Source organism: Mesocricetus auratus, unplaced genomic scaffold (genome assembly GCF_017639785.1).
Source record: "Mesocricetus auratus isolate SY011 unplaced genomic scaffold, BCM_Maur_2.0 Super-Scaffold_100013, whole genome shotgun sequence".
NCBI lineage: Eukaryota > Metazoa > Chordata > Mammalia > Rodentia > Cricetidae > Mesocricetus > Mesocricetus auratus.
In genome coordinates this window covers 81,692,225-81,704,573 of record NW_024429196.1, presented here as the reverse complement: position 1 = coordinate 81,704,573, position 12,349 = coordinate 81,692,225, and the positions used below count along the sequence as shown (strand labels likewise).

At 46.6% G+C, this 12,349-nt stretch overlaps 1 protein-coding gene across 3 annotated transcripts in view; it reads right to left on the bottom strand.

Moving 5' to 3' along the window:
• The window catches only part of Aopep (aminopeptidase O (putative)), a 286,649-nt gene that overhangs the window by 57,342 nt on the left and 216,958 nt on the right, over window positions 1-12,349 (bottom strand). For all 3 annotated transcript variants that reach the window (XM_040756128.1, XM_013119352.3, XM_021232027.2), the window contains exons 12-13: window positions 8,927-8,995; window positions 8,751-8,825 (exon numbers count right to left, since the gene is read on the bottom strand). In XM_040756128.1, coding sequence (XP_040612062.1) covers window positions 8,751-8,825; window positions 8,927-8,995 — 144 coding nt within the window. The remainder of the gene's footprint in view (window positions 1-8,750; window positions 8,826-8,926; window positions 8,996-12,349) is intronic.

Genomic DNA, 12,349 nt, shown 5'->3' with positions numbered 1-12,349 from the left:
TCCTGCTGCCCTGTGAGCAGAAACTGAAGAAAAGTAAATTTTCTGGGATCTTTCCCCCATTCTGCATGGCCTCTTGGCACAAGCAGAGCAAGTTGGTTTTCCTCCCTCCTTTCACACACATAAAAATCTGAATTTTTCCATATGTCTGTTTAGAGTCCAAGGGCTGACAAGCTAAAACTTCTGATCCGTGGGTACACGAGATGCTGGGGTCCGTCATGCCCTTTCTCTCTGCATCATCAGGAAAAAGCTAACTTCAAAACAAAATGAAACAAAACAACACATTCTCCGACCCTCATACGGGCTTTATCTGCACAAGCCAACTTTAAAAAATAAAAAGGGTTCCATTTTAGCTGTGCTGCTTGGGAACATGGAGCACTTTCTTAATGCAAAGACACGACTTCCCAAAACCCACAAGAGACTAAAATCAGGAAAAACTCTGGTATTATGGATCGCCATCCCTGATACTGAAATGTTTTAACTTCTTCCTTTGTCTTGAGACCAAATCTTTAAAGGGAAGAAAACAGAAACCCAACCAGTGAAAAAGACATAGCAGGTGTGCAGAATGGAGGGGATTAAGAACTGTCCTTGTCCAGCATAGACTATGTTTGCAGAGTTGTGAGCAATAGACAGATACTAACTTCCCACTTTATCTGCTCCGCAATAGACGGATACTAATAACTGTGCACTTTATCTGTTTGGGAAGCCCGTCTGGATGTTGATGGCAGAAGTTCTACAACGAAAGCAGACAGAGACAGATGAGCCGAACACTTCAGAATCCTGCATCAGCCAGGGGGCACACACCTACTCCACCCACCTACTGAGCTCTCCCTGCACCCCTGACAGGGACCTCACTGGTTTGGTTTCCAGTCTGCTTTCCCTAGTTCATTTTCTTTCTCCCACTCCAAAATCCTCTAATTCCTTTTTTTTTTTTTTAAATAATCTCTACTCCTTGCCCCAGGTTTTGTATGTCATGGACATGAAATAAAGTTAGTATCAAAGTTGCCTAAGCAAACTGAATTTGGTAAAGAATGATCAGGGTCAAGGCCACATTTTTGGCCTGTCCTGATTCTTGAGTGTTGGCAGAACCTGAGTGATGGGAGTGATGGGTTCCAGTCTCACTGGTAAAACCAGAGGGGATTTATCATAAGAATTTCGTTCTCAAGTGAAATGACCACCACGGCATGAGTAGAGGCAGATCCCTCCCTATCTGTGCCTACGAATCAGGCAAAAGCATTAGGGTGGATTCAATTGGACATGGAATGCGGGTGCAGAATGTCCTCGGGTGAAGCTCATCACTCAGGGGCAGCCTTTGCTCCTGCTGTGTGGTTTGGGTTATTTATTGCTTTATAAGTGATGACTGTTGTACTCTGTGCTGTATCTTCCCATAGCCAGAAACGACGGCTCATGTTTCCTTGGCATTTTCCAGCAGCTTTTGACAGAGGGCTTTGTGTATAACAAATTCAAGACAATGTGCTGGGTAGCTGGCTGACTTGAGTTTTCTTCCTTACTCACTACTGAAGAATAGACTTTTTTTTCTGTGTATTTTTCTGTGAATGTGTGGCCAAGAACATACAAACACATGGGTTTGTGACAGAAAAAGAGAACAGAGATGGAATTTTCCAGCAGAGGGGCTTCAGAAAGCTGCTGCACTCTTCAGTCACTCTCCCTTAGTGGGGACAAGAGCCTCTACCTCGTCACGTGGTGGAGCCAGGGATGTTCGCCCAAGAGACATGGAGTCTCTGCGTTTCAAACGTCTTAGGCACAGACTAGAGAGGACACCGGAAAAACACCTCATGTGTACAACGTATTCCGTCTTACGTCTACGCACAGAGAAGTCAAAGACTGATGTCCTTAATGTACAGACTAGGAAAATTAAGTTCAAAAGCCAAGTATTGACTGTGGAAAAGTGACCCATAGTAAGGCATTTTTACAGCAAAATTTGAAATCCAGGCTTGGGGGTGGGGCCAGGGTGTGGCAGGACCAAAAAAAACAAAAAAACAAAAAACCGAGTCACTCTGAAGAAAAGAAATGAAACCAAATAAGAAATACCAGCAAAGGTTAGGTTTAAGGACAGATTTGCAACCACACAGCTATGACCCAGTATTGTCATTATAACCCTTCTCAGAAAAGTGACACCAGAATGAGCTTCCAAAAATAAAGACAAGGAAGAGAAATCGCTTGAGAGTGACCTTAGGCTGTGAGGGTGAAGGAGAGGCCACCCAGAGCGAAGGAGCGTCCCACTGCCCCTGCTGACAGTGACGGAGAGTGGGCTATGAGGACCCACAGATGTGAGATGAAGACAGTTTGCTCACCCCCTCATATCTACTTGTCAGTAAAAGGATATTTCAAGTCACGTGACAGGCGGTAAAGGAACAGAAATGGAGTCTAATTTCCAACTTTCTCTCATCATAGAATCAATACAAAGGCAGAAAGAAGGGTATTTATAAAAGTGACCAGAGAACCAAGCCAGACATTGCTCCAAATCTCTCCAAATGACAAAGCCAATTCACCAATTCATACAAAACCAAACCAAGTGTTTATCACTTGGTGTCCATGGGTCAAAGTGACCATTTAAATAAAGGGACTCTCAGAGGAAAGCAAAAGCCAGGTGACAATCACTGTCAGGTCCAGTGTCCAGTCTTCCTACCGCCAAGCCCTTTCTAGAAGACACCAAAGAAACCACTTCTAGGAAAGCCAGGAAATCTTGACCAGCATATTTTCATACATATTGTTCAGTAAAAAAACAAAATATGTAGCACAGTTTAACAAAAGGGTAGACGTTTCTTGCCTCTCACCCCTGATGGGTTTTTCTCTGTGTAGCTCTGGCTGTCATGGAACTTACTCTGTAGACCAGGCTGGCCTCAAACCCAGACACTTGCCTGCCTCTGCCTTCCAAGTGCTGGGATTAAAGGTGTGTGCCACCACTGCCCAGCTAGAGAAAAGTTTTGTTGTTTTTTTTTAAGTTGCAGCCTCAAGGTACGATTGTAAAAAGTGAATACCACTTGTGGGCTTCATCATCTAATCAATTGCACAAACACTCGTGGGGCACATGTGGTCATGTCTTGAGTGCTAGGGATTCAGGGATGAATATGTATCAGATACACATTGGCTGCCTTCTGGGCTGAACACATTCAAGTGTCCGCCTGCTGTAACACATGATTAATGGAAACAATGACAGGTCCCAACCCAAGGTGACACCAGTAGGTGCTACTAAAAATAACACATCTTATTAGTGCCGTGTGAGCCCAGGCACAAAACAGCTGCTCATTAAAATGCCTAAGATTAGAGTGACTGCCAACGAAAGCGTTCTGTCACAGGAATGAAATTAATGCTGCCTATAAAAGTAACTAAAAAGCCACACACACAAAAAAATGTTCCTCTCCCACCTCCCTTTCCCAGCCCAAGTCATGTTTTATATGAAAATAGCTTTCATCTTTCTCGGCATGGAGGAATTGGTGGTGGCTGGCACACTAAAATCAGAACAAGTGTAATTATCTGCACTCTTTTGAGTGTTTTCAAAATAAATCGTGGTTGAGATTTCCTTACTTTAGAAATGTGCGCTTTGTGCTGGTGGTCGAGACTAATACGAATTTACGGTGCAGCCCAAACATTATTTTCTGTAGCGATGCTTTGACTTGCTTACACTGCCCCTACTTACACAGTGTCCGGCGGTGTGCACTGTCTTTCTGTCACGCTGCTGGTTGTGACAGGCTCTAATGGGACGTTTACATCAGCTGTTGTGCGTGAAGCACTCAGGCCTGCGCTGGACGCATGGCAAGTGTTAGCTGTTGATGAGTTCCATTCAGAGAGTCTCCGAGTAAGTGCGTGGGGATGAGCGGGTGACTGTGTGCTACAAAACTGAGCATTGAGGGCAGGCTGGTCACTGTTTTAATTTTCCTGCTACACCAGCTGAAAGCTGACAGGGATTTTACGATACACAGAATTGTCAGTATCGTTTCCTGGTTTTAAATGGCAGATTCCTAAAAAGAACCAATCTATGGAACAGATGAGGATTTAATAGTATAAAATTACGCAGATCAAACTGTCTTTCTTTTGCTACAAAAATATATTTTATCAGCAATTTTTCTCTTGGTTCAGCTTGAAGCAAGCAAAAGAAAAATGTCAAGAAATCTTGCATAATCTGAGCTGACTTGAGACCTGGATACAGAATACTCAATAATGTGTTTGTTAAGGATTTATAAGAAACAGAAGGGCAGGAGGAGATGCAGAAACAACACTCGGGTACACGGGGTGGGGGCGGGGGGTCCCTCAGCAGCTCTACAGCACAGCACATGCACACAAACACTCCTCTCTCTGCTTGATTTCTTCATGGCAACTTCTCATCAATTACTCTGCCTCTCGTCACTCTCGTAAGTCCTTATCCAAAGGCACAGCAGGCACACGGGACACAAAGCCGCTCACCGTGGAGGGGAACAAGGGCAGGCTGGTGAGTCATTAGGACCCAGAAAGCTTTTCTACGGAAATCGAGAGTCAATGGAGCTATTGTATGAGACCACGGCTCTACAAGTGTGGACTAGCTATGTGCTTTCTCAGAGCAATCGGACTCTCAAAAAGAGGCGTGGGCACCAAGCCTAGGGAATTCCAGGGGAGCCTCGCCTCAGGTATAAGGATAGCTGCCCAAACCTACCAGCTTTCTTGGTGCAGGGAGTGGCTACCAACAACAGTTAATGGGGGAGGGTACTTGGTTGCATGCTCCAAGTCCGCATGGACTGGTTCACTGGTTTGGGCTTTGAGGGCTCCAAGTGAAGCCTAACGGGGACCACTGCCTCTGTGGGTTCAGGAGAAAGCAACTTTTATGTTTATTTTTTTTAACAACTTAAATACTGGTTTCCAGAATTATAACTGAATATAAAAGACTTTTTTCTCACAAGAGACAAACACAGTAGTAAAACATCTAAAGCCTGAACCACCTACCTTTAAAACATTTGGACTGCAGAAAGAGTGCACAGGGTACCCCAAAAGGAGTAAATGCCATTGAAAATGGAGACCCCCGCCCCCAGGTTCGCACAGACTTAAGGATCACTGTGAATTATCCCAACAGAGATTACCAGGGATGGTACGGCTCAGAGTCGAGTGTGTAACAAGAAAATTGATGTAGAAGCAGAGTAAAAGTGCCCCAAGCCTCAGGATTTTATCAGAGGACACACAGAGCTGACAGCCTGATGCCACTGGCCAGGGGCACCTCAAAGCCCACGTCCTGAGCTCTCTGGTCCAGCTGCTGTATTTAACTCTGGACATTCAACTTTTAAGTTTAGCAAACTGCAAGTTCCTAAGTTTTGTCTTCCAGGTTTCTGGTGGGAGTGAATGTCAGCTCCCCGAGGCAGTTAAAACTCACAAAGGCCAGCCTGTCTAACCCTGGACGCCTGCCTCAGACACACCAGACATGGGAGATGGCTTCTGAGTCACCCCGGCGGCCAGAGAGGGAGCCTAGGGGTATACACACACACAAAGGCTGGAAATGGAGACAGCAAGAGCCATTTTCTGTAAGTTATCAGATGCATGGAAAACCAGGGAGGCAGATTCTTTTGAATCTAACAATAGAAATTTTCTTCCTTTAAGGAATGCCATGTGTCTGTAAAGTGCATTTTCTTTAAAATACACTATTTCATAAGGTGCTGCTACATTGAATATTTTAATTCTTAGAATAATGGTGTTATCTAAACTTTATTCACAAGTATACACCTTTAAATATCATCCCTTATATTCTAATGGTGATACATAATTTGTGTTCAGTCTTCCAGTCAAAAGCCAACAGATCATAGAGCAAAAGCTGTTATTTTTAATACGCATGCTATTGAAATCACAACTGTAACAAGTCCCACAGAGCTGACCTGGGACTGTCCTCTGTGGGCCACTCATGTTCTTGCCTTTTAATAAGACATTTGAAACAACAGAAAAAGGAAGACAATCAGAGTGAATGGAGAAATATTCCAGGAGCCAGAGAGGAAACAGCTGTGAGGGAATTTGGTTACAGCCATGGACAGACAGATATCCAAGAAGATTCGAAGGGGAGCACGAAAGTCAATCAGAACGGTAAGTGAAGTCCTTAAAGATAGCTCTCTGGCAAGCAGGAATGGCCAGAAAGAGCAGGTTACAAGAGGCCAGGAAAGATGGGAGGGGGTTCTAATCACTTATCTGGTGGCATAGTCACTTAATTTACTGTTTTCTTGTTCATAGCCCAGCACAGGTGGACTGTGCTGCCTTTCTGGCTGAAACTCTCATCTAACATTTCAAGTTCCATCACACTGTGCCCACCATTTAGCGCCTGGGCCAATTTCTTTAAGGGGACAACAAACATGTCCTGGAAGATGACATTCTTTCCACACAGCTCCGAGCCTGGCCTGCCGCCATGGCTGTTTTCCTTTCTCAAGACAGCCAGGAGGTTCTGTGTTTCACCAGGCAGTAAAAGCTGCATCCGCCTATGGAAGGAAAACATTCCAGTTCCACCGTAGTTAGCACAGGCCACTTAGCTAAAGCCTCTCGTATCTAGCCCACAGACCACTCAACCAAATCTGCCTGGTCCAGTCCAGTCCAGTCCAGTCCAGGTCAACTGAGAGAGGCCTCAAGGCGGAGGACACTTGAGGGGGGGAAGATAGGAAGGAGGGCACCTGGTCAGCAGGGGAGAGGCCAATGGCAAAGAAGACAAAGGAACAGACAACAGCTGGGTCTAGAACATACCCACCTGACATGCACACTCACTCACGTCTTGCCGCACGAGTGAAAGCAGAGACATCCACAGTGGGACCCTGAAAGGGCATCCGAGTTCACTTGTTGGTGGCCCAACACACACTGTGATGTTTTGTTTTCATTTTTATTTTAAGACAGGGTCTCTTTACATGGCCCTGGCTGTCCTGGAACTATGTAGACCAGGCTGGCCTTGAACTCACAGAGGTGTGCATACCCTTGCCTCTTGAGCGTTAGGATTTAAGGCATGAGTCACCAAGCCAGGTTCAGCTTTTTGTTTTTTTTTAATAACTTATCAAAATCAACAGTGAGTGATCTACCGACGTCCCCACCAGCAACAGCTCAAGTTCTGGCACTGGATTCATGTTGAACACTCGCCCAGAGTGTCACCTACATTTTAGAATTAGGAGACACTTATACCCCGGATCCCTGTGCCCTTCAGATCCTATCTTATGCTCTGGGTCATAGATCTCACCGCTCACATGGCCCCTCAAAGTGCCTGCCTTGTCTCATCAAACACAGAACTTCTCCCTGGTGTAACAGGAAAAAAGCCCTCAGAAGTGGGGGCAGCAACAGAAATACGTGGCCACCAGGGCTCTTGTGCTCCTTGAAGGGAGGCTGAGGATCCACCTTCTAGCTCTTTAAAACCGCCACCTGCACTGTCTAGGAAGAAAGTCAGAGGCGCACGCACCTCCCCGGGACACGGTGGAGGGCTGACTGGGGAAAGGGCCGCCACCATGCAGGAAGGCGGATGCTCAGTTGCTCTCCTCGCCAGCCCTCTTCTCAAACAGTTACTGCTTCAGATTCTGGTCCAGGCAATGCCGAGTACTTGGTCATAGCTTCTCCTTTTTCTATGTGTGGCTGATCTCATTTCTTGTTTAATATACCTACAGACATCTGTTCAAGTGCTAGGCACAGAATAATGCTTTTCATTCTTTAGATATTTTATGATCTCCTTCATCAGTCATGAACCTTTTAAAGCTACTTAAACTGTGAGAGTCCAACGACCACAGCCTGCCATAGCATGCTAAGGTACAAACAATCCCAAATCCTTCTGTTTGAAAGGAGGATTTTTCTTACCACTGTTCAACTGTTGACACACCCGGCTCCCTCTTTACAAGGCTTGGGGGGAGGGGAGCCGGCTTCTCACACACTCCAGGCCTCTTGCGCGCCAGCATCAGTATGACCAGCTAGTTCTCTTGCCAGGTCTCCTCCGAGTGGCCCTGAGTGCCCTCAAGTGCACCCTGAAGCTCCCTCCGCATGTTCATACTGCAGGCTTCATGCGCGCTCTCAGACGCCACGATGCCCATACTAAGGCAACAGACACATCACGGAAGCTGGCAGCATCGCTATCGGCAAGAATTTGGCTTCCGAACCCAGTGATTCATCATCCATCCCGGCGGCAGAACAACACAGCACCGCTATTTTAGTCCCTTGGTGCTATCGCCACCACCACCCCCAAGTGCAAAACTATATTTAAGCAAAGACTGACAAACCAAAACATGCCATTAGCGTTTACCCCCCTTTTTAGTAAGAAAGGGGGGCTAATAGGCTACTCACCTGATTTCAAAGTATTTATCACACTGATGAATCAAGTTTCAACCTCACGAGGGGAAGCAGGGAGCAAGGTTTACAAACTAACTGATGAAATCCTAAATTCGGGAGGATCCATTCACTTGCTGGGCAGAAAAGGAGTATCTTTGGTCCTGACATCCCTGAAGTTCCCACTTCTCACACCGCCCCTCCCCATTTCCCACAGGATTCCGGGTAGGGGTTTGGCTGCGTGGGTGGTGTTCCGTGTTGCCTGTGCGGGTCTGTCTGTCGGGAAGCGGCTTTCGTTTCTTAGGGGCACCGCTGCAGTGCACGCAGCACCGACAGGCCCCCATCCCGGCCACGGCGGACACCACTGTTTATCAGAAGGCTTTCTTGTTGTGAATTTAACGCGAACTCCCCCAAACGCTATTCTAGTAGCAGGGACTGACTCCTGGGCACAAGGCAGCACACGGGAGCCCCTCCCAGCAGCGCCTTTCCTCCAGGGCCCCTACCTTTTCAAAGGCGGCTTCTCGCTTCCCTCGCTTGCGTTTTCGGGGTCTGCGGTTCACTCGAATCCATTTCGCCACCTGAAGTCAAAACCCAACAGCTTTTCAAGAAGGCCGAGGTGCGGGCATCAGTCTCACCTGGAGGGCCCTGCACGGCTGCCGCCTCTGCCCGCCTCACTCACCTCTGCGCCCACTCGTCGTGCCAGCCCAGTCGGCGCGCAGTCCTCGGCCTCACGCTCCTCCCGCAGCGCCTGCGGGGAGAGCGAGTCAAGTTCACGGAGCCCAGCGCCACGAGCGAGCGCGACACCTCGGCGGGCGGTCGGGCAGTCGGGCGGGCGGGCGGGCGAGCGGGCGGGCGCGGGGCGGGGCGGGGCCTGCCTTAAAGGTGTAGGCTCCCAGGTCCAGGCTGTTATTGTTCTCGGAAAGCACCCGCTGCCTGGGCCTGCGCCCCCCATGCGCCTCTCCCCACCCACCCATCCATCTACCCACGCCCTCCGCCAACACACACCTCCCGGTCCAGTCTGAGGCTGGGGCTGAGGCGTGGAGGGACCCTGAGCCGGTTCCGAGGGGAAGCCACTTTCCTGCCAGCACCTCCAAGGTGGCAGGTGACCTGGGGAGTCCCCTGTGCATGCCTCGCCAAGGACCTGCATAGCAGAGGGTGGGGGGCGGTCCTGTTCCACAGCCAAGGATGGACTTGCCGCCCCATTTTCCTCTATCTGTCCCTCGTGCCAGCCAGGGCTGGGAAAAGGCTGCCTGCCATGCTGCCGGGGCTGGCTGACTCCGACTGCCCTTTAACTTTATCGCATTTCTTTAAAGAAAGTCTGTCGGGCCCACTTTATTGCTACTCCATCCTTCTTTCAAGATCAAAAGGTTTAGATCAAAGCCAAGATCAAACTCGGGACTTTAAATAGAAGCAACTTTGCCACAGAGTACTTTACACAAAGAGGAGCTGCCTAATGAGAGATCAGAGTGGAAAACTTTATTGTGCCCTCCATTCCCAAGCACGGCCGGACCCTCATGTGGCCACTCACCGAAGATGCCTGTGTCCTAAAACAAACAACAGGCCTGCTCAAGTGGGGGATTCCTAGCAGGGTTTTTATTTCCAGAAGCGCAAACCAAACCAAAACCTAACTCTAGAAAGTACGTAGATGCAGTCAGTTTTGTACCTCATTATCCAGGTACTAAGATGTATATTATTTGCTAAGTGCCTTACACACATATTAAGTGACTTTATACAAATGTCCATCCATCCCATCCAAGTTTATCCCGCTTTAAGAGGAAAGCATAGAAATAGTTAATGCTGTGGAAGGCCCGGAAGCAGGCATACACACAGGCATAAATTATCAACATCATTGCGTTATGCAGTTATGCAGCTCCACTTAATTTCAAACAGAAAGAGAACTTTGAACTAACTCAGGCTTCCTGCTGCTCATAATACTAGAGTCAATACATGTTCGCCCTGGTAGACGCTGCCTTTATTTGGTTATTCCCCTCGGGTGTTTACCACCCTTAGGAAACACTAACATAAACAGCCCGATGGATGCAAAGGGTTTTATTAATAGGAAGAAAGATAACTATTACAAACCAAGTTTACACAGACATCTAACAAGAACCTGTTATGACTGGCTTTTATTTCCTTACTTATAATTTTCATTTGATTGTAATCTCAGACACACATGTGAGAGTGTTCTCAATTCCATGACCCCACAGAACCACTGGTAATATGTTGGGAACAGGGATCTGGAACTCTGGACCCGCCTAGACTGTCTTCTCCATTCAGGTCCAGCACAGGGAGACAAGGGCTCTGACTGGGGCCAAACTTCCAAAGCTGAGCTCCAGCCTGAATGCCTCCCAGAGTGTTCCTGACCCACAGTCCCCTCCACAGAGGAGCCACCAGTGCCTTTCCAAAGGAAATTACCATTCCTTTGCCTTGCTTTACTGACAACACATTGCCAGTCTCTGGCTCTTACCTCAAGTATCATGGCTGAAAGGTTTCTTCTCACTATCAAGTTCAAATTCTACTTGCCCCTGTTGGCTTCCTTCATTCTTTTGTCGCTGGGACCTTATTTTTAGAGTTAAATCTTTCCGGTCTTCAGCAAGCACATCATCCTACTGCTATTATTGTGGATTTTATAAACTGCCGTTATATTCCTCATTTCTTACATCTGAGGAGCCAGGGTTAAGATGCTCCCTTTAAGGCCCACATCCTACATTAGGCTCACTCAGTTTGGTGAGATTTTTATGGCTATTCATTTTTAATTTATCATGTGGGTATGTGTGTGTGGTGGCAGTGGTGGTGGGGAGTGTGGGTGTGCCCAAGCCATGCCATGTGTGTGGAGGTTAGAGGTCAATCTGTGCAGCAAAGCCAGGTCTCTCCTCCCTTGTGGGGATACGGGGATAAAACTCAGGAAGTCAACCTTGGCAGCAATCACCTTCACCTACTAAGCCATCCTGCTACCCTATTGTTTATTTACTTTTATTAACTGATCAAATGTCTTACCTCCCTAACCACAAGTTAGAGTCTTGGAAGGGCAGTGTTCTGCTGTCTTTATTCTTGCTTTTTTGTCTAGTCACTAAAATACTGCCCAACACACAACAAATAGTCAATGTTTTAAAAGAGGAGGACTGGGTGGCTCAGTGGATTAGGGCACTTGCTACCAAGCCCTGACAGACTTAGTTCAGTCCCCAGGATCCACGTGGTAGAAGGAGAAAACTGACTCCAAAGGTTCTCCTCTAGACTTCACACGCATTCCAGGGCATCTGTGCCAACACACATTCACACGCTAAGTAAATACATAAACACACACAGGAGGATTTTCCTTAAAGCAAGCAGAAGTAGACAGGAACAAAGGAACTCTTGGTACACAGTTCGAGTGGGGGGAGGAATCTTATGATGATTATTTTCTCTAACTCCAGTTTCTTTAGCTTTTAGAATATCACCATTGACAAGAAGCACTGAATTGTGCATTTGAATAAAAACAAGAGAACACAGTTCTAAAATGACTTTAAAAAATAAAAAAAAACCGGATGAAAGGTCCCTATACATCAATAATTCAAATTACATCTCAAAGTGGTGTTTGGGGGCTGAATTTAACCCAGAATGAAAAATGTAACACTAGAAAAATAAATGTTTACTGTTCAAAACAACCTGAACACATTTCTCTGTTGTTTACCTAAATCCCTCCTTGCTTATGAATTGATACAAATGTCAGTAGGCTGTGGAGAAACCTTTCAAAACAGTGAAAATTTGCAGTAGGGGATGGATAGTCTAGCGTCTTCCAGAGGGGCAAAAATACTTTCAAACTATCCTTTAAAAATGGGCCATTTTATGTTTGAATTATATCTTTTTAAATGCCTCAGCTAGTTGACGGCATATTTGGAAAGGAAGTTTTTCTAAAAAAAAAAACTTTTTGTCAAAGCGGATCATAGCAGTCAAAGGCAATTTCAGAGCCCAAGGAAATGCCTCTGCTTTCAAACAAAAGCCCTGCTCAATACAGAAACTGGGGATTATTTTCAGAGAGAACGTCTTTTTTTGGTTTTCTTTTTCGATCTTTTTTGTGTGTGTGTGTGTGGAAGAGGAAGTTATTCTTCTCACAGGAAAAGGC